This window comes from Podarcis vaucheri, assembly GCF_965113315.1.
Source record: "Podarcis vaucheri genome assembly, chromosome: 4".
NCBI classification, from domain to species: Eukaryota; Metazoa; Chordata; class Lepidosauria; order Squamata; family Lacertidae; genus Podarcis; species Podarcis vaucheri.
In genome coordinates, this window is record NC_138762.1 from 76706239 (window position 1) to 76728944 (window position 22706).

Genomic DNA, 22706 nt, shown 5'->3' on the forward strand with positions numbered 1-22706 from the left:
AACAGCTTTTGAGCCAGTCAGTGCCTCTGTTAACTCTGTTGACAACCACCTTTCACCTTGTTCCGTAGGATCCATCAACATGCTTTTTAAGGGTCAATGAGAGCTTCAGGGGGAGAGAGGAACTGCAAAAATCCCTCCTCTTTCTTTTTCTTTTAATTATACTTTGTTAAATTTCAACATTTTTGACATATACAATCAAAACACAATTTTGTCTTTTATTTTTGTCGACTTCTCGCCCCCTTTTCCATGGAGTTGTTGTTTCTCCCCTTCTGCCCTGTCTTCTATCTATTAAATCATAACCACAATATTATATAATTACTTCTGTTGTTCATAGCTCAAATCCTACCTCGCAAGTTCATCATACTATAATATTTCTTCACGTGGTCCGAAAAAGGCATCCATTCTTCCATAAAACACTCATCCTTAGATTCTCTTAATTTTCCCAGTTCTGCATAGTCCATTATCTTACTTATCTAGTCTTCTTTGGTGATGATTCATCCCTTCCTCTTTCCTTACCGGAAGAATCCACTGCAGCGGCAGTCCCTACGGTGGTGTAGGGGTGGCACCGCCGCTCTCCCAGCCCCCGAACGCAGAAGGTTAAGTGTGTGTGGTGATCTATTTAAAGTCCTGGTTTTATTTTTGCTTCCGTTTGCTTTGTGTCGTAGGTGCGACGGGCATTGAGGATCGTTTACAGGACGGAGTCCCAGAAACCATTGCAAACCTGCGTAAAGCTGGGCTGCAGATCTGGGTTCTAACTGGAGACAAACAAGAAACAGCTGTTAATATTGCTTATGCTTGCAAGCTATTGGACCACGACGAAGAAATCATCACCTTGAATGCCGATTCGCCGGTATGGTGACACTGCCGTGCAGTGCTGGGCCTTGTAAATCTAGTGGGTTCTCAGCCTTTCATAGCATGTCTGCCCAGGCTGGAGGCTTCCTGAACATGTATACCTAGACATTCCTGCATTCCAGCCTTCCAGCCATGCATGGATGCCACCCCGCCCTGGGAAGGCTTGATAAACCTCATTTTTTGCTGCAGTGATTGTCCTCCATATGTTAGGCCACATTAAATGTGTGATTGGCTGTGTTCAGCTTGCAAGTTGTGCAAGCCTGGCCTGTAGGTAAAATGTCCCAAAGGGATGTGCTTGATTATGAATCACAGAATTATAGAGTTGAAAGGGACCTGGCAGTCATCTAGTCTAACCTGCCCTGCATTGCAGGAATCTCAGCTAAAGTATCCAGGACATGGCCATCCAACCTCTGCTTAAAAACCTCCCAACAGAGATGACCATTGCATATGGAAGCTCTTCTGCAAAGTTCTAATTCTGTTTTCTTTTTTAATCTTCCATTCTCTCCCTCACCCCCTCCTCCCCTCCTTCTGAGTGGCTGTCCTTATTCTGGTGGTTTTCATGTATATGTTGCTTTGGATAACACTGATGTAAAGAAATTAGGAATTTCTCAAGTAAAGCAAATCGAGATCATGGAGCAAAACCCAGAGCTTGCCTCTTTTTTCTTCTCGCTGTAACTCCACACACTCAATTTTTTGTTGTCTTTTATTCTAGGAAATGTGTGCTACATTGCTGGAGCAACACTTGAAACGCATCGAGTCTAAATGTTCGAACGAAGCGGCTGAAAAACCTACCGGGAACTCGCAAGTGAAGTTCACCCCTCTCTATGTGCCGCCATCACCCTTGGTGCATCCCAACTTGGGCTTGGTGGTTGACGGAAGGACCCTGGCTTATGCCCTCGACAAAGGCCTGCAGGACAAATTCCTTTCGCTAGCCAGGAGGTGCCGCTCTGTGCTGTGTTGCCGCTCGACCCCAATTCAGAAGGGGATGGTTGTGAAACTGGTCAGAGACAAACTCAAAACAATGACTTTGGCAATAGGCAAGTACCTTGGCTTTTAGTCTGATTAGCAAACAAACACAAAGGCAAGACATTTTCTTTCTTTCATCCAGAGCTATCGCTCTTTCATTTTAAGTGGAAGTGGGGAACATTTTCTAGCGCGAAATGTTTCCTTCCCTTCCTTGCATTTCTTGTGGACAAACTTCCAGGAGCCACGTGGCTTTGGTGGAGCCAGAAGCAAAAACCAGTGGAGAAATGAATGTAATTTTTACAGCAGAGATCACTTCTTTGTTCAGAGCAATGCATAAGCTGCCGCAAGCTTTTAGGGCACTTGCGAAGGACAACAAGATATGAAGGAGATGGTAGACAGATTAAAACAGAGAAGGCAGCTTTTGTGGGGAAATGATATTTGCCAATTTGGGGGTCGGCGGGAGGGTGGGTCATACAAAATTGAAATCGATTGCATGAATTTTAGACCTTCCTGAGCCATTTTGGACTTACTGGTCTCGGGCACCCTCCCCACTTGAGGTGGTAGTGCATATTCCTTTGCTACGTTCAGAACATGGCAAGAAGCTAGCCCTGTTGTATTGGGGAATCCTGCTGCCCACACTTCTTGGCAGGACACTGGGCGCCTGACCCAAAGTCCTGCCCTTACCATCTCACAACTTCCTGTGCAGGGAAGGATGAAGGAGGAGGTTGGGTGCTTATCTCCTATCTTGCAGAAGGCAGAGCAGGATGGGGGCCACGTAGGCCTAACAACCCTTCTCCTCCCTCCTTTGCCAAGAGGAATTGGAGTCTTTAACTCCCACCCCTTAGTGTGGGGTCCCAAACTGTGTTTCATTAGACATTTTGGAAAGTTATTCAAGATTCCCTCTCCCTCTCCCAGTCCTCATTTCACACCAGGGTGCTGTTGGCATGTCTCTGTAATTCATCAGGGAGAAACCACAAAAAAGTATGATTTCCTTGGGAACATTTGGTGCTCTCTCATCAATCTCAGCCTGCCTTTCAGCCTCTGGAACTGAGGAAAACTCTTTGGTTTTTCCACTACTTCACCGCCATGTATTACTCGCCGAGTGCGTTAGATCGCTATTCTTGGCACGATCCTGAGGGTTCTGGAAGAAGGCATTTCCCCTCCAATCTTGTGGGAACGGTTATTCCTTTCGAAGGGTGAAAACTGCGAGGTATTTCTTGTGCATAGGCGAGGCGTCCCCAGAGCGTTTTCTGCCTGAGGCAAAGGACAAGATGGCGCCCTCCTTCCCATTCCACATACAAAAGCCAACCAGACTGGCAGATAAACCTTACTTTGAAGCTGGCGACCGGGCAGTGCTGTCCACCACACTTAAGAACAGCAGCCTAACTTGGCGGTGCAGGATACAGTGGTGCCCCGCAAGACGAATGCCTCGCAAGACAGAAAACTCGCTAGACGAAAGAGTTTTCCATTTTGGAGGTGCTTCGCAAAACGAATCTCCTATGGGCTTGCTTCGCAAGACAAAAATGTCTTGCGAGTTCCTGCGGGGTTTTTTTTCCTTTCCTCCCCCCTTTTGCTAAGCCGCTAAGCCGCTTATCAGCTGATCCGATAAGCCGCTAAAAGCCGCTAATAGCGCTAATCCGCTAATCCGTCAATGGGCTTGCTTCGCAAGACGAAAAAACCGCTAGACGAAGAGAATCACAGAACGGATTCTTTTCGTCTTGCGAAGCACCACTGTATAGGGCACTCATCCATCTTCCCAACACCTAGAATCTCCCCCCCCCCCCAGCATCTGCTGCCTGAGGCTCACTCTGCCTGATGGCAGGGCTGGGCCTAAGTGGGTTTTCTTTACAGAACAGGGCAGAGTTTTCCAGCTTCTTATATCCGACTGGCATCTGTTTGCAGCACTGTGACTGAAGTGGGGAGGGCGCCTAGGCTTTCTTTCCGACCAGCCATCCCTCCGATCCCCATAGCTTATGTTCAAGGGCCAGGGTTCTCTGGCAACACCCACTAGCATAAATTGCACTTTGGCTTCACGAGCAGAGATCTGAAAATTACACAGACTAATGCAATGAGAAACCTGGGTTGTGAGAGAAGGAGCACTATCCTCGCAAATCTAATTGCTTTAGCTTTAGAGAGGAAACAGACAATGGAGATTGTTTTTGCATGCATTTCCCTTCAGCGCTTCTGCCCCCGAAAAAATACCCTTTTAGGTATATGATTATTGTGGGGAGATAGAGGAGCAAAGGTCTGAAGCATGTTTTGCATTATTTTTGAGAAAGATAATGCTATAAGGTCAGCAGCAGTGCTTCAGAACAATGAGAAAAAGGACAAGTCAATCTGCTTTGACAGTCTTATTAAAAGATAAAGCTCAATAGAGCCTGTGCTTGCCTATTATTTCTGGCTTTCTTCTGTCTCCACAATTAGAATCGTCTTTGCTGACCGGTGATTAATTAACGTATGTATTTATTGCTAGCATTCCACATACACGCACCAGCTAAAAAGTCTCCCACAGCTGTTTGGGAGTAAAAGCAGGCAGCCTGGGAGCAGCAGCAGGCAGTAAAAGAAGGCAGCCCCTTTTCTTGGGCTTACAATCTAAAAGACATGACACAAAAGGAAAAGGGAATCTGTAAGGAAGAGGAAAACAAGCAAACCCACTTGGAGGGGAAACAGTTCAAGGAGAAGAGAAGCCAAAGTAATCAGTTTCTCAGCAGGGCCTATGAAGCGATCCTGCTTTCCATCTCTCCCTTTACACCAAAGATTTGAATAAACTCACCGATGACTGAGAGATGGCGCATTTTGGATGGCACCAATTCCCCCCCCCATTTAACCATAGGGTGGAACTGAATATATTGTTCTAGATATAATAATAAACTATACCCCCCACCCGAAAAAAGCACAGATCTTCAGCGGGTTGATCCTATTTGTTCCTATGCAGATGCATCAGATTATCAGAGCCAAACATTGCACTCTCACAGAACTAACTCAAGGGGACTAGAAACTTGTTCTCTCTTTAAAATAAAATATCAGCATTCTAGGTGCAGTTCTGCATCCATTGCTGCATGGTGCACATCAATTTGCAGAACACACAACTTCCTGATACTTCTATGTGTACTTCCAATTAGACAGGTAATTTACAGGTACGGGTGGCCAAGTGAAAAAAGGACAGGGTTCCTACACATTTTAACATATGTGCAAAAGGGGGTTTCACCGTGTGCAGTTTTTCATGCACCACTATTAAAACGTAGGAGTTCGGTCTTCTTTTACACTCCAGCCCAGCAGAAAACCATACAGTTCTGTTGTTTCCAAGAACTGGGTTCCCTTTCTCATTTGTCTGGCATATTTGCTAAGGAGAACAGGTGTGCTGCTCTGCCTTATACTACTTCATTTGATGGTTATGCATGTAATTAGTGAAGTTCAGTCTGCACAAGCAATTTAGATTGGGCTTTGCAATTAATTCCACAGCAGCGTAGCCATTTCACTGCTAAATATGGCCCTGTTCCTTTTTCCTTTCCCCTTGATTTTCCATTGCTTCTTTTGCCACTGGTCATGTCTGCTTCAATTAAAAACAAACGACATCTCTTTCTCCCTCCCTCCCTCCTCCCCCCAACCCGAATTGTTACCAGGTGACGGAGCAAACGACGTCAGTATGATCCAAGTAGCGGATGTTGGTGTGGGGATCTCGGGGCCAGAAGGCATGCAGGTACCGTATGCAGACCAAGAAGCCACCTCGGGAAAGCGTGGGGTCCATATGTTTTCCATATGTCCACTTGCATCTCGTTCCCCCGTTGTGCTGCAGCAAGACACTTTGCGACAGCCGCCGCAGATTTCCGAGGTCTCGTGAGCTGCCTGCCCCAAGGTGGGCCAGCTGGGCTTTGCAAAAGTTACTTTAGCAGAGCTTACGTTTGCGCAGCTTCACCTTTCGGCTAAGTTTCCTTTATAAAACGGTAAAACATCTGAAATACTTTTTAAATAGTTCTCTTAACTTTCCCCCTCAATTGCCATGTACAGTGGTACCTCTGGATTCGAACGGGAACCGTTCCGGAGCCCCGTTCGCATCCAGAGCAGAATGCAACCTGCGCGGGTCGCGATTCGCCGCTTCTGCGCATGCGCGTGATGTCATTCTGAGCATCTGCACATGCGCGAGCGGCAAAACCCGGAAGTAACGCGTTCCGTTACTTCCGGGTCACCACAGAGTGTAACCTGAAAACGCTCACCCTGAAGCGACTTTAACCTGAGGTATGTCTGTACCTTGAATGTTCTGTTTTTCCTTAATTACTGCCTTTTGCTCTTGACGTCTGTTCCTATCTCCTAGAGTCATAATTCAGTACAGTTGTCTTAATTTTGTACAACTAAGAGCACAACCAGATGGCGGTACTTTTGGGGATTGGTAGCACTGCTTTATGACGCCTGAGCCCTCAAGTAGAGAGGAGCTTCAGACACTTGCAGGTGCCGCCCCCCCCCCCGCAAAAGCAAACAGGGGCCACCCAATGTAAGAAGCTGTCAGACAGACAGAATGAGAAGCTTTTCCCATGGTTGTATTTATACCATGGAAAGGGCTTGCCCTGTTTTGTTTCTGCCTGCTACGCAACTGTTAAAGGCAGAAGAGGCCCACTCTCCTCCATTGCTAACCCTAAGCCATGCAAAGAATTCAGCGAGTAAATAGCAGCAGCAAATATTAGGAAATGATGTGTTAATATACAGTGGTACCTCGGGTTATGTACTTAATTCGTTCTGGAGGTCCGTTCTTAACCTGAAACTGTTCTTAACCTGAAGCACCACTTCAGCTAATGGGGCCTCCCACTGCTGCAGCGCCACCGGAGCACGATTTCTGTTCTCATCCTGAAGCAAAGTTCTTAACCCCAGGTACTATTTCTGGGTTTGTGGAGTCTGTAACCTGAAGCGTATGTAACCTGAAGCGTATGTAACCCGAGGTACCACTGTATTCTGAAATGAGAAATACTGAAAATGGACACCTGTGACCATATAAGGTATAACATTCACTGGCAAGATGAAGTGAGGAGACGCTGGAAATAAACACACACCTCAAGCCTTGATAAGCAACAACAAAAATTCTCTGAGCATGTGCAGTTTTCTGCCTTAAAAACATACTTTATCCACCATTGGGTTTTTTGTTTATTCTCTGCTCTGCCTTGGGCCAAACAGTAACTCCCAGCCTAATCTGCCTCACTTGCCTGTTGTGAAGTTCTAAAAGGGATATTAAAATGGCTGCAAAAAAAGAACTTAGTCTTTATATCATAGGCATCAGGTTTTATTTCCTTTAACCACAGAGATGCAATTTTGTTCTGTAAAGGGCCATGTTTTCTCATCCACGAACCTAAAACTAAGAGCTTGTTTATACCTTTTCTTGGAGGCTTACCTCACAAGAGAGGCCTCGGATTCCATAAATGCAGAGAAATCTTGAGAAAAGAGCAGCTTTTCCCATCATCTCACTAAATATTTATTTTATCACCAAGTATCGTCTTGGCTTCCATAAGTGTTGGTTTTATGAATGGGAATTATTAAATAGTGGTTTGTGCCACATGCCGTTGTTCCTATGAAATGTGGAAGGAAATTGAGTCTGTCAGTGCGTTCAAATAGCTTTCTCCTCTCCTCTCTCTCCCTGATCAGAAATAGACCTAAAAGGGGGGGGGGATGCAGTCAGGCAATTTTGTGGAAAGACTAAAGTAAACACGTTTGCATTTTCATTCCATTATGTAGAAAGACTGAAGAACAGAGAAATGGGAAAACTAACGGACAGTCTTCTAATATTTATAAACAGCCAGTTAAATGCATTGTTCATGGCCAGCCATTCTTGGCCACCCTTTCGATTTGTCGGGCAGATTCCTGGCGCGTTGCTTGGGGTGGCTGGCTGGCTGATGCCAATAGGTGCCAAGGGTCAGAGAAGGACCATTGCTCCAATGTGAACGCCAGCTTTGGGAAACTGATCAGTCATCTTCCCCATCTCCCCCTCCAGTAGGGGTGGGGGGTGATCAGAGTCTGTGAGTGGAGTATGACTGAGAGAGAGAGAGAAATGGAAGGGATGGAGGATCTGGAAGCATCTTGGAGCGCAGTTAACTCCCCCTGGGGATCTGGTGTGGGGCAGTGAACATAAGAACTTAGCAGCTGTCTGCTGAGTCTAGCCAGTGGCCCCTCTAGTCCAACATCTGTTCTCCCACTAGCAAGCCAGATGCCTATGGTAAGCCCAAAGGCAGGAGCTGAGCAGAACAGGGCGCTCCCTATTTGTGATTCTCAGTGACTGACATCCAGAAGCACGCTCTCCTGACAGTGGAGGCGGAACATGGACATTGTGCCTAGTATTCATTGGTGGCCTTGTCCTCCGTGAATTTAACTAAACCTCTTATTGGTGGACATCACTGCCACTTGTGAGGGGCGGATTCCATGGTGTACCTATGTGCTCTGGGGTTCTATTGCACTTACATTTACATAAACACATGTATCCTTACTTCCTGTGAGCCCAAAAATCCCAATGAAATGGGAAGCGCTGCAGAATATATCAAGCAATGAATGTTCCAGTGACATCCACCGTAGCAGTTCTCAGTGGAGTCAGTTGCAGAAGAATAAGTCTTTGAGAGATAAGATATTGAAAGATTGACAAATCAGCCTTGGAGCACTTTAGTAAGCTGATCAGAGGGCATTTCCTCCCTTTTGTGAATATCTGTGTTCCCAGCGTTATTTCAGGGGCATCTGTGGATTTCTGCTTGTTTCCACCTAAAATGTTTTTTTAAAAAAAATAAATAAATGTTCAAATAACATTTGCAGAAGGATAATGTCAACTCTTCTTGCCTTGAAGGCTGTGATGGCAAGTGACTTCGCAATCCCAAAGTTCCGGCACTTGGAAAAACTCTTGCTTGTGCATGGCCATTGGTGTTACTCACGGCTCGCCAACATGGTGCTGTATTTCTTCTACAAAAATGCAGTAAGTGTGTGTTAGCTTTGTAGCCTGAACATGTTTCCAGATTGTACTTAGGGGTGCCTTTTCACTTACACTGTCTGCTGAGAAGATGGTGACGCTTTTGATTTTTGCTTTGACCTGTTAATCGTGACTCGTGCTTGCAGAACCTTGCATGCACAACATACAGAAACTTCTTTTGAGGCAGAATATGGAGCAGAACACAGCACCCTGAATGGGGAGGGTGCAAAGCACAACATCCTGCCAAAATAGGGGAGGACAGGAGGATGTTACTCTGGTGCTCCAGAATCTATGTTGACTTCACATAGTGGGGATGGGGAATCTATGGCCCTCCAGATATTGTTGCACTCCAAGTCCCATCAGCCACAGCCAGAATGGCTGATGGTCAGGAATGATGGGGATTGTAGTCCATCTAATATTGCAGGACCACAGGTTCCTCCATTCTATCCTAGAGCTTTCTAGGAGCAATTCACTTTGCTGGTTCTGAACTATAGTCGCCGAAATGGCTTGGACCCAAGTATATGAGAGATGTGTTCAGTCGCACTCCATATAAGCAGCCCAGATGCTTGTCTTAAGCCAAACTTTGCACAAATCAGCAAACATGCAGGCTCCCGGAAAGGAGATTTTGTCCTATGGTTTGCAGCTTGCAGGATGCCTTGAGAGAGGTGAAACATGAGCCAAGGTTTGGACTGGACCCAGACCATGGTTTAGCAAAGCAGCCACAGTATCCTCCATAGGAGCCTGCATATTTCCTTGTTTTGTACTAAGCCATGGTTTGCCATATTGTTAACATGAGAAGGAGGTGCCGTGTTGCTTGTGATGGTGAAACCTTGAGGAGAACAATCTGTGCATCAGGCAGTTATACAGAGGAACGGTGACGCAGCATGTCTATCAAAAAAGAGGAAGGAGAAGGAGAGATGGAGGAGGAGAGAAAGATCAGGGTTTGGGGATTAGGATCTTGTGAAGGGAAATGGGAAGCAGTCGAATTGCGAATTAGTCATGTGGCAGGTGGAGAGAAAAAGTGACAGACAGCATGGGAGACAACGTATTCTCCCGACGCCTCTTGGTGGGCAAGGGGATGTTGTGTACATACTGTAGTTATTTATCATCTGCAGGCCTTTCAGGGTAGTAGGTGTTCTCCCTTTCAGAAGCCCAACTCCGTAGCCTTCTGTAGAGAGAGCAGATGCCATAGTTCCACATTATCCCTTTATTTTAGGAGTTTTCATCTGGCAGCACTTGTTAAAATGCAGATGGCTGGCATTTACAGGAATAGCAGACCCTGCTGTGTGACAGGAATCACGTGCCGAAGAATCAGTCTGTGTAAATTTGATAACAAGAATAAGACTTGCTACTTAGGGATAAGTTACGGAGCAGGGTTGGCAGGCTTGAGGCTTGCCTAAATCTCCTCCTCAAGGTTCCACCAGCCAGAATCATTCACAGTGTTGCAAGTTAGGGCAATATTCAATAATCTATAAGAATATAATAGTATTAGCAAATAATAATTAATCAGTTTACAGTTGTCAATTACAATAAAGAATTACAATATGATGAAATTCCTGGCCTCTGAGGTTGACCTTTAAAAGAACTGCTCTTAACATAATTCCTGGAATACTGGGGTCACCGAAAGCACTGAGCCTCCAGCAAATGGGGCTGACAAAATGATTTTGCAGGCTCTATCTCAGCCTGTTAATCACCTGTATGAAGTCCTACAGCCCAGAGAGCAGGTGCCTCCGAAATTTGCACACATTTGGATTTGAGGAAGAGAGGGGGAAAACAATCATGCATTTCAGTTTTGCATTTATTGTATGAGTTCCTGATACGGTTTGCTCAGAGGCTGCCTATAAATTAAACATAAAGCTTTCAGAATCGTCTTGTCCTGAAGATCCCTCAGAGAGCAATTCAAGTTTCAATAGTTCTTCTTCTTGTTGTTTTTAATGAGAATTCCTAAGGCAGAAAGGCTGAAACAAGTTTGCGTTGGAGTAGCATCTCTGAAGCCAACAGAACTACTCCAGAGAAAATTGTTAAGACGACTGCAGTAGTAGTATCTGACCAGGGCAGCCTTTATATTTCTTGCTTGTATAGCCCGCATTGTAAAAATGGAAACACGGCAGATGCACTCACAGAAATGCACATTTGAGATGCCCTGTGATTATAAATTATTTGTAATAAGCATCTCGGAATAATGCAAGAGCAGAAGCACTTGTAGCATCAGCAGTTTTCTGTAGAAGAAGAAGTAGAAGAGTTTGGATTTGATATCCCGCCTTTCACTCCCTTTAAGGAGTCTCAGAGCGGCTAACATTCTCCTTTCCCTTCCTCCCCCACAACAAACACTCTGTGAGGTGAGTGGGGCTGAGAGACTTCAAAGAGGTGTGACTGGCCCAAGGTCACCCAGCAGCTGCATGTGGAGTTCTGTAGAAATTGTGCAGCTGGTTTCCTGCATAGGACTGGGGTCGGGTGGGAGTTGCACTGGTCAGAGGACCCCCCCCCTTAGTGTGCGAAGCATCCAAACATTGGGCATCCAGGTTCCATCTAGTCAAGACCTCCAGGTATAGAGTGGTATATAAATTCAGTAAATAAAACAACAATAAATAATCCATAGAATTTCACCCTCAGCATGTTGGCGTTTATGCATGTGATAAGCCATATGATATTCAGTACGTTGACCCCAAGCTTGCTAGAGGGACAGGGATGGCTGCAATGGTCCTGATCCCACTTTAAATGTGTGCAGCAGAATGGGGGCTTGGGTTCTGAGTTTGCAGCCGTTAGGAGCAGTCGTGTTTAGCTGCTCACTCTGAAATCACAAGCCACCAGCCTCGTGAAAGATCAAAAGCCTGTTGCGGGGACCTGAAGAATAGAAGTGCATGGCAACAATTCAAGTGTTATAGAGCAGGAGTTGGGGGGGCTGTGGCCCTCTGGGTGTCATTGGACTCCATCTCCCATCAGCCCCAGCTAGTATGGCCAATGGGCAGGGACAACTGGAGTTGTAGTCCTGCAATACCTGGAGGGCACCAGCTTTCTCACTCCTGATGTAGAAGGATTTGGGTTCAGATAAGACTTTATCTGCTTCCCGGTTTTCCTGCCCAGTTGGTTCGGTGGGGTGAAGTGGAGAGTAGACACGAGTCTCGGAGGAAGCTTCCCACATGACCATTGCTGGAGGGAGAACTGATTCTAATAACTTGTGTTGTCTTTGAACTCAACTACCCAAAGCAACCACAAAGGATATCTAAAATCAGGTCAGGGTTGGGTGAGAACTGGACAGCCTTTGTGGGATTTGCATGGGGCGTGAGCTTTGCCCAGCCCCATTGTCGGTCTCTAAACTTCTACACAACCCACACATATGCTGGTTTGGAGAAGCTGGGGTGGAAGGTTTTAAAGTGCCACTGTTTATTTTATTTTTATTTTCTTATTGCAAATGTAGCAGAACTCTGTGTACTCTTTCGTAATCTAAATCCTTTTCCATTTTGGTTCCTGGGACATCTGCCTGCAGAGTTACCACTTTACGGGGGGGATGAGAAATTATTTTTGCTACCTATATGCATACAGTTTCTCTCCCTCCCTGAGGAGGTTAAACCATTGTTTAGTTGGCTCTCTTCCTTTTGTTCAAATAAAGTCCAGGCACAGGGATGGGGCCTCTTTTCTGGCAGCCCAAAAAGAGAGTTGATATATCCAAAAAGTTATAGAGTGATGTTATACTTGCAAGTCCCAAAGGTTGCATATGGTTAATGTGTGTGTTCTCCTCCCCCCCCCCCTTTATTTTTTTCCGTCAAAGATGTTTGTAGCTCTTCTCTTCTGGTTCCAGTTCTATTGCGGGTTTTCCGGGTCTTCGATGATAGATCAGTGGTACCTGATCTTCTTCAACTTGTTATTCTCATCCCTTCCCCAACTGATAGTTGGAGTGCTTGATAAAGACATACCAGCAGATATCTTAATTGCTGTGCCTCAGCTCTACAAAAGTGGTCAGAACATGGAGGTAAGGGGTGGGCTGGGGGACCTTGTCTTTCCTCTATGTCCCTAAGATCTCGCGGTGGGAGACTGGCCGGTCGACATTCACTAAACACTTAAGTCATAATAAGCGTTGCTAAGGAAGTTTGAAAAATTGCTTGAGCTGTGTAAAGAGCACAGCCTGTCAGAGAGTTCTCTGTATAAAACACCGTGTGACATTTTCCCAAGAAAAGCTGTTTGGTGAATACAGGCAAGAGTGAAATATCTTGTGGGTTCCTCTGAAGAGGAATGCTAAGGAGCCAGATTAGGTTGGGATCAGGACATCGTTTGTAGAAGTCAAGAGCAGGAAAGCACAATGTAAAGGTAGGTGAAGAGTCATGAACACCCCATTCCCCAGCCCCAGTACCTATGAAACTTCATCTTTAAAGATAATGAGCTGGATCCAGATTAAGTCAGCTGAACCTTGTTCCCACTGAAATCTGGTTCCCATTGAAATCCATGGGGCTCATGGCTTGTCTGCCAGTTCACTTAGTCTGGATCCAACACTTCCTTTGGTGAGTTGATGCAGTCTTGAACAAAAGTAGAGTCATGTTTAGGAACCTGATGGTCAGGCCAGATCAGGAGGCAAGAGGTAAAAAGTGTAGCTTCAAAGGTTGTGCATTGTGGGAATATCTGGAGGGCTATGGATGGAAGTGAATATGTTCAAGCTCATCCCATGACAGGCTGGCTTGGAAAATAAGGTGAATCACTTCCAATAAGATTGGTGGGAGGAATTATGTCTGACCTAAGCAGAATTTCATCAGTCACCCAGCCTCCCCTAATCCCTCCCCCCCCCCCACACTTCTCTTTCAACCCCAGCCAGGGGGCAGAAGAGACAGCATGACTCCATGTGTGGTGCAGCCACATGATTGTCATGAAGACTCAATGCCTTTTTCCTCCCAAGGAGTACAGTAGCTCTTTGAGGGGAATGTTGGGCAGGCTGGAGGCTGAGTAGGGATAAGTTGTAGGAAGGAAAAGAGGCTTTTGGAGGTGGGGGCTGATGAGCTAAGGCAAGAGGGAAGGTGGGTTTTAGGCTCGGTTGGGGAATAAGCTCAGAACTTAATCTGAGGCAGAGAAGAATTGGAGATCTTGTAATGATCACTTTTTAACTGAAGCCCTCAGAGCTTGTATGTGGGCATGATCTCAGAGACTTTCACAGGCGTCTCTAGATGGACTTGACTGAGACAGAAATCCACAACTTGAGCTGCTTTGTGCCTTTTTGCAGTTGATTTTTTAAAAACAGAAAAACATACAAATTGTGTCTTATCGGATTCAAAGCTTTCTCTTCCCCCCTTTTTTTCCATTGCAGGAGTACCAGCCACATATGTTTTGGATGAATATGATCGATGCTCTCTACCAAAGCCTGGTTTGCTTTTTCATCCCATACTTCGTAAGTTACCAGTTGCAGACATGCTGAAGCTCTCTGTGTGTGTCTTCTCTTGCCCCCTTCCTGCTAGCTGCATTCACCATCACATGCTGGGAGAGCACATTCTGCCCACATCCCTGGCTTCACTGCATTCCCATGTGCTCAGAAGATGAACTTCTGCAGCAGGAAGTCTGCTCGATTTGTGGAGTTTAAAACTCTTGTTGCCAGCAAGAATACCCACTGAAAAGGGCTTCAGCAAGGGGGTTCTTTAAGTGTATGCCCAGAGACAGAATGTATGTGTGAATGTGGCAAATAACATGTTGGGAGTCATAACTTCGGTCGGGCTCCTTATGGAGCACATCTTTGGTGGCAATCTCAATTTCAAATGTGTTGTCCTCTTAGTTTGCCAAATTAAGGTGACATAATAACAAAGCGTTCAAGGAAGAATGGAGACCATGGATGGACTGTCTATCAAAGCATTACCATACATTAAGTTGCGGGCAGTATTTGAAATTTAAGCAGTGGGTTACTGAAAAAACTAACGATAGTGTCAGGGACTGGGCAGTAGAGTGGTGGAGACCGCCTCCCCATCCTGACCCTTCCAGGGAGGAGGAAGAGGAAGACAGTATAGATTTACAACAGGGGTTTGAGGGAGGTCACAGCTCAGAGGCAGATGAGGGGGGAAGTTGGGAAATCATGGGAGAGCCAGAGCAGCACCTGGCTGACATGTTGTCATTAGAAAGCATTCCAGACCCTCCATTTCCAAGAACCTGGCGAGCCTTAAAAATAGGAGAGCAAAGTGGTTGAGGACAGAGGCCACTTAGTGGCACCCATAGAGGAGATGAGGAGGATGACAAATGAGAAAGTGGAAGAGAAGGGGGCGTGGAGATTCACTCAGGACAGTGACATTATCCAAGAGGCTGGGTTCTATAGCCTCTCTCTGTAAAGTTTGAAATAAAAAAGGACTGTAAGAAACTTTTCTTTGTCTTTATACTTTCCTGGGCAACCAGCCAGGAGCCACTGACAGCGTCCTGACAGAAAGTGTAGTTTAGATAATAAAAACATAAGTGTGGTAAAACAGTTAATAATAATAATAAAACTCATCAGGAAAGGAGGGGGAAGAAGAAACTTTGTGGGGTTTTTTTAAAAAAATGGTATATGACAATAAACAATTGGAAATATTTTTGGAGATTTAATAAAACTGACATAGGGTGAGTTTTTCAAATACAGTGGTACCTCGAGTTAAGAACTTAATTCATTCCGGAGGTCTGTTCTTAACCTGAAACTGTTCTTAACCTGAAGCACCACTTTAGCTAATGGGGCCTCCCGCAGGTACTGCCGCACCGCCAGAGCGTTCTCATCCTGAAGCAAAGTTCTGTTCTCATCCTGAAGCAAAGTTCTTAACCCAAGGTACTATTTCTGGGTTAGTGGAGTCTGTAACCTGAAGCGTATGTAACCCGAGGTACCACTGTACACTGAGCGTGTTTATTTGTTGGATGTTTTTTAAACAACCAAATTTGTCTAATCCCCATTTTATGTTTTCAGACGTATTATGATTCAGATGTGGACATATTCTCCTGGGGAACTCCAGTCACCACCATCGCTCTCTTCACCATAATATTGCATTTGGCTATTGAAACCAGAACCTGGGTGAGTTGCCTACCCAAGCACAGCATAGCGGTCTGCTCTCTTTGCCTTACCTGTCACTCTTGCTACACATCTTCCAGGGTCTCTCTATTTCACTGGTTTTATTAGCAGTTCCAAAAGAGAGTGGCTTGGACTGTAGTGTAGCAGTTTTATATGTTCTATTTAAATAACGCTGCATTGAATTTTCCCCTGACTAGAATGCTTTCTGTACATTCACAAGAGGAAAGCAGGTCAGCTGCCAGGTTCTTTCTTGGGGACTTTCTTCTTGACCTTGAGCAAATATTTCTGCATCTCACACAGAACAGGCCCAGTTCAAACAGCTGGCTTATCCAACTGCCATCCTTTTGAAGCATACAGTTTTGCAGGCAGAAAGCATCTTCAGGTACGGCCGGGAATGACTTCTGCCAGAACCCTGGAGAGAACCACTATCCAACAGGGGGAGGGGGTCTGACTCAATGTAATGTTTTGTTTGTTTGTTTGTTTGTTTGTTTGTTTGTTTTTGCAAGATTTATACATTGCTTGTTTGTAAAACAATAGGATAAAACAATAAATTAAAAAATATAATCAGTGGAAAAACCATTTGGAACATTAAAAGAAATAATTAGAAACAACAATAAACTCAAAGCTAGATTAAAACACAGGTCAGCACTCTGCATGTCTGGGTGGACTTGCCTAAATAAGAATGTTTTTAGCAGGTGCCCTAAAGGTAAAGGTAAAGGACCCCTGGACAGTTAAGTCCAGTCAAAGGTGGCATGGTGTTGCAGCGCTCATCTCGCTTTCAGGCCGAGGGAGCCAGTGTTTGTCCACAGACAGCTTTCCGGGTCATGTGGCCAGCATAATTAAACCGCTTCCGATGCAACAGAACACAGTGACGGATACCAGAGTGCACAGAAATGCCATTTACCTTCCCACCACAGTGGTACCTATTTATCTACTTGCACTTTGACATGCTTTCGAACTGCTAGGTTGGCAGGAGCTGGAACAGAGCAATGGGAGCTCACTTCGACACGGGGATTCAAACCGCCAACCTTCTGATCAGCAAGCCCAAGAGGCTCGGCACCTGCCTGGTCAGAGAATCATAGAATTAGAAGGGAACCCAGGGGCCATCTAGTCTGATCCCCTGCAATGATGTCAGCAGGCAAGGAGTTCCAGAATATGGGAGCCGCCACACTAAAAGATGCATTTCTTTCAAATGCAGACTGAGTACTAAGTGGTGCCTGTAAAAGGCATTCAAAGCAATCAAGTGGGGATCCAGTATGGCAATCTTGCAAGTGAACCGGTCCTAACTGAACTGGCTTTACGTATATACTAATAGTAACACCTTGAATTTGGTAGCAAATAAGCAGCAAATCAGTCCGGGTCTCTGAGAAGAAGTGTTATATCCCGACCGGGTCCTGCCGGCAATTGTGCCACAGCATTCTGCACTCGCTTCAGCTTCCAGATCAAGGGAAGCCCCACAGAGCACACTGCAGTAATTTAATCTTCTAGTAACCAGTGCTTGAATTCCTGTTCAGATGTTAAGAAGAAATAGTGATGATATCAGCATACCTCCTAATGACCAATGTCACCACTTCTTGATTTGCTTTACACAGGCCAAATTGGTGGTTAGAGCTCTCCTTTTACCCCTTTAAGGGTAGATCTCAAACATTTGAGTTTATTGAGCAACACCCAATCTGCTCCGGTTGTGCATATTTATGTGCGTATAAACGAAACACAATCACCCCAAATGTGGGAAGGAATGTGCTGTTTCATTATCGCCTGATTGTGGTGTGGAATGGGAGGGTAGACAGACAGGGAACCTCTGCTGTTCAGTGAGGAAAAATCTTTGTTGCTTGCTAGTATTTGCCTGGCCAAGCCTGGAGCAGCTGTCTAGGTTGTAGTATAAACTTGTCACCAGTATTCCTCCCCTCATACAAACACACCCTCTTGGGTCTTCTTCTATGGTTCGTTCTAGTCTTACCCGTTCCTTCAGTTCTTATTTTCCCTCTTCTGGGACTAACTGCCAGTTCATTTTTGAGGGATAAGAACCTTCCAAATGGAGCAGTCATGAAACTCTTGCTGCGAGCCATTTGTGTCTAGGACCACAGTTTTGTGTGTTGGTGCTATTTATTCCATTTATGAATCGCTTCCTGTTAAAACATCCTGAAGCTATTTCAGTGCTGCTACTGCGGCAGCTACATTGCCAGGTAACATATTGCTTGGTTGGAATTAGGAATTGGGAAAACAAATTCCCATCAAGTTTTGCGGAGCTATTGTATATTGTTTACAATCTGTAGTGATACACAGTACAGTCAAACCTTGATTCCTGAACTGAGTCGTACGTTTCGGCTCCCGAACGCCGAAAACCCGGAAGTAAATGCCTCCGTTTTCGAACGTTTTTTGGAACACGAACGTGCGATGCGGCTTCCGCTAAGTGCAAGAAGCTCTTGCAACCAATGAGAAGCCGTGCCTCAGTTTTCAAACATTTCAGAAGCTAGACAGGCTTCTGGAATGGATTACGTTTGAGAACCGAGGCACCACTGTATCCCCAAGTTCTGTTCCCTGGAACTGTTTCATGAGGATACCATGGTCAATGGTAACAAAAGTCCAGAGATAGATAAAAAAGCAGCTTCTTATGTCCTAATTTCCATCGCATCAAATTTATAACCTCCCAACTCCTTTTCACCCTGTATATGAAGGAAACTAATCACAATCCATGGCTTAGTGTTGCATTCAGAGCAGGAATTATGGTTTGTTTCATTCCAGCAAACCATGATCAGATATAATTGCTAAGACAGGGTGTGTTTCCTCTAAGTCAGGCATAGGCAAATTCGGCCCTCCAGATGTTTTGGGACTACAACTCCCATCATCCCTGACCACTGGTCCTGTTAGCTAGGGATGGTGGGAGTTGTAGTCCCAAAACATCTGGAGGGCCAGGTTTGCCTATTGCCTGCTCTAAGTGCAAGCTAGGAGGAGAGGACCAGACACAATTTCCCTGTGTACAGCAAACCATGGTTTATCATGACATGTGAGCACAGCCATGTTGTTCGGCATTCCAGAATTGCACATTAATTTTGAGGATGTTTCTCTTTTTAGACTTGGCTGCATTTGTCATCTTGTGTCTTCAGCGTTGCTTTGTTCTTCATTGTTGCTCTCCTTTACAACGCGTCTTGCCCAATATGTTACCCTCCATCCAATCCCTACTGGACCATGGAAAAGCTGATGGGAGATCCTATGTTTTATCTGACTTGCTTCATAACACCTGCTGTTGCTTTGCTTCCGAGGTAAAGTATTTTTTCCCCTTCTTCTTCTGTATATTTGTTAGTGGACAGACCTCGTTTTCATTCTTTTGTGAAGATATTGCTAAGCTGCAGGCATGTGCATATGCAGAAATAATCAAAATGTGTCCTAGAGCTGTCAAGCCCAAATGAATCAATAGTTTTGTTTTGTTTTTAGCCGTTGGCCATAACAAATATATGAAATGAGTATCAAATAGATCACAACAAAGCAGATTTGTGAACAGATAAATAAAAACCCTACCTAAATTCACATAACAAAAGACACTATGCGTTAATATGTTTTAAGAGATGTGTGCAGATTCTTATGTACAGTGGTACCTTGGTTCTCGAACTTAATCTGTTCCAGGAGTCCATTCGACTCCTGAAACAGTTTGAAAACCAAGGCGTGGCTTCCAATTGGCTGCAGGAGCTTCCTGCACTCAAGCAGAAGCAGCATTGGACGTTCGGCTTCCGAAAAAGGTTCATAAACCGGAACACTTACTTCCGGGTTTGTGGCGTTCAGAAGCCGATTCGTTTGACACATAAGCCGTTCGAGGACCAAGGTACCACTGTATAATAGAAATTAACTATGGGGAGAGATTGGGTCATGCCCACTGACTCCACTACCGAGAAGGCCCTCTTCCTGGTTCCCTGTAACCTAACAATGAGGGAACCGCCAGAAGGCCCTCGGCTGAACGATGGGGGTGGAGACGCTCCTTCAGGTATACTGGGCTGAGGCCGTTTAGGACTTTAAAGGTCAGCACCAACACTTTGAATTGTGCTTGGAAGCATACTGGGAGCCAATGTAGGTCTTTCAGGACCGGTGTAATATGGTCTCGGCAGCCATTCCCAGTCTGGCTGCCGCATTCTGGATTAGATGTAGTTTCCGGGTCACCTTCAAAGGTAGCCCCACGTAGAACGCATTGCAGTAGTCCAAGCAGGAGATAACTAGAGCATGCACCACTCTGGCAAGACAGTCCACGGGTAGGACAGCTGCCCTGGACACAGATTTGACCTGCGCCTCCATGGACAGCTGTGAGTCCAAAATGACCCCCCGGCTGCGCACCTGGTCCTTCAGGGGCACAGTTACCCCATTCAGGACCAGGAGTGCATTGAAAAGTGCCCAGCCATTTCTCCCTAGTATTATGATGACAGAGACGGGAACACCAGAAAGTAGTTGATGGAGGAAGGGACTCACCTTCTCCATTCTCTCAAAGGAGAAACCTTTCCTCAAATTGCATTCTAGCCGAGCATCCCACCAGCACCGTTCAGACAAAGTGTACTTGAGACCATCTTCTTTTGGTACATTCGCTTTTCTCAGTTCTTTGACTTATTTGGTCCTGTGGCCTTTTTCATCTCCCTGGCAGGTTCCTGTACAGAACCCTTCAAGGGACGGTGTTCCCCACCCAGCTTCAGCTCGGCCGCCAGTTGTCCAAGATGCCCCCAGATGCTCGCAACCAGCTTTTAAACAGATGGCACACCAAGAAGGAGGCCGGTCCCCACAAATACACCTGCGCTCATTACTCTCCCGAAACCCCGCATTTCCTCATCGGCGACTCTTTAAAAGCTTGTTGCCAAAACAGTCCCTCCAGGTTATCTCAGCAAGGGAAAGAACAAGCTAAACAACCAAAGACCATACCCACCACAGGGTTAAACCCCCCTGCTCCCCCTCTTGGTGCTCAGCTATATGAGGGGGACGGGTGCTTTCTGTCGGCTCACAGTCAAGAAGAAACACCTTTGGGTTTTCACAAAGGCACTTCAGAGCTGGAGCCGAACTTAGTAGATGAGACATTCCAAAGGAACTCGACAGCAGACCAGGCGGATTTCAGCTTGTTGAACTGGATCACATCGACTTCATTGTTCAACGGCATTGAGAGAGAACTGCCGTGGTTATCGAGCAGTTTACAAAATGGAAGGTGGGACAATGCAGCTCCCGGTGGCTGTGGTTCTCAGGACCTCAAAGGCTCGGCGGAGCAGGCCTCAACCTGTTTCCAGGAAGAAGGGGGGAAAGCGTCCGGTAGCTTCTTCCATACAGAACCTCTTGAGTCCACTTGTTTATGACATAGGCGTTGTAGCGCATACAGTCGTACCTTGGAAGTTGAATGGAATGCATTCCGGAAGTCCGTTCAACTTCCAAAAAGTTTGGAAACCAAAGTGCGACTTCTGATTGGCTGCAAGAAGCTCCTGGGCCAATCGGAAGCCACAGAAGCTCCATAGGACTTTCGGGTTCCAAAGAGCGTTCACAAACTGGAACACTCACTTCTGGGTTTGTAGCGTTCAGGAGCCAAAACGTCTGAGTACCAAGGCGTTTGGGATCCAAGTTACGACTGTATTTTCTATTTGCACAAGAGTATAGTATTGCTCTGTTCCCAATGCTGGAACAGAAAGTCAAGGTACATAGTTTTATTTTGAAAGGATGTTTAAGCACAACATGTTGAAAAGAAAAGCTTTATATACGAAGAAGAAAATCCATATATGTATTTATTTTTCATCTCATTTTATACAAATGCAATATGTTTGTTTGTTTTTTATTTGCTTCTCTTCTGTTATGGGCTCCTGTTATGTACCAGGTGGCAGCTGTTGGATTTCTACCAACAAGTGAATGTGGTCACCATTGGTTCAACCATCCGGGGCAGGGAAAATCCTACACTGATTTAATAAAAATTGGGCATCCCCCATCGAGTTTCTTTGGGGGAGGGAGCAAGGGATGTCTGCATGGAACCAAAGAGCTAGGAAATCCATCAGAAACAAAAACCCCGTATGTACGATGTTACACTGCCAAGGACATAGCAATACTGAAAATTTACAGGTGTGGCCCTCCTTCCTCCATTTTTTAAATATTTCAACCATAGCAGTTTGTGTATTGTGACAAAATAAGAAATAAATGAAGATCTATGTTGCAAAGATGTTATCCTCTCTTCCGTTGGTGAAGGTACAGTTCTTTGTTAAAGTCTGGGCCATTTGCAATGAATCATAGAACTGTAGAGTTGGAAGGGACCACAAGGGTCATCTAGTCCAACCCCCTGCAATACAGGAATCTTTTGCTGAACATGGGGCTCAAACCCACAACCCTGAGTTTCAGAGTCTTGGGCTCTACCAACTATGACCCTTGAAAGAAGATATAATATGCTAGGGAAATTGTGGGGCTTGTGCTAGAGGTACGTAAATACATACATTCCATAGTTAAATACCAGCTCAAGGCGGCTTACAACAGGGAAAAAATTACATAATATAACAAAAATAGTAATAAACAATAAAAAGTACACAATCAAATTGAACTATCTCTGCATTAAATTTAAAATAAAGATACCAATAAAGTTCTAAAATATGCAAAAATGGTATCATTAGCAGCAGCAGCCACCCCCAAACCACACCCAACTGTCAGCTGAAGAGTACAATCCTGCAGGGAGTGTGTCAAAGTTGGCCCACAGGTGGGGGGGATAAATATCTGCCCTCCTCCAAACCTAAAAGGTTCCCCAGCCCTGACTAAGGTAAAAAGGTAAAGGATTCCTGGAGGGTTAAGTCCAGTCAAAGGCGACTATGGGGTTGTGGCACTCTTCTTGCTTTCAGGCTGAGGGAGCCGGCGTTTGTCCACAGACAGCTTTCCAGGTCATGTGGCCAGCATGACTAAACCGCTTATGGCACTATGGAGCACCGTGACTGAAGGCAGAGCGCACGGAGAAACCGTTTACCTTCCCGCCGGAGC

The 22706-nt window shown here is 45.4% G+C and overlaps 1 protein-coding gene and 1 long non-coding RNA gene across 3 annotated transcripts in view; one reads left to right on the plus strand and one right to left on the minus strand.

The window, feature by feature from the left end:
• ATP10A (ATPase phospholipid transporting 10A (putative)) overlaps positions 1–21904 on the plus strand; it is a 144935-nt gene extending 123031 nt beyond the window's left edge. For both annotated transcript variants that reach the window (XM_082220009.1, XM_082220008.1), the window contains 9 exons: positions 666–850; positions 1565–1889; positions 5442–5518; positions 8630–8755; positions 12519–12719; positions 14040–14120; positions 15642–15746; positions 18819–19006; positions 20368–21904. In XM_082220009.1, coding sequence (XP_082076135.1) covers positions 666–850; positions 1565–1889; positions 5442–5518; positions 8630–8755; positions 12519–12719; positions 14040–14120; positions 15642–15746; positions 18819–19006; positions 20368–21061 — 1982 coding nt within the window. In that variant the 3' untranslated portion in view covers positions 21062–21904. The remainder of the gene's footprint in view (positions 1–665; positions 851–1564; positions 1890–5441; positions 5519–8629; positions 8756–12518; positions 12720–14039; positions 14121–15641; positions 15747–18818; positions 19007–20367) is intronic.
• The window catches only part of LOC309530925, a 64328-nt gene that overhangs the window by 6758 nt on the left and 34864 nt on the right, over positions 1–22706 (minus strand). The window lies entirely within an intron of this gene.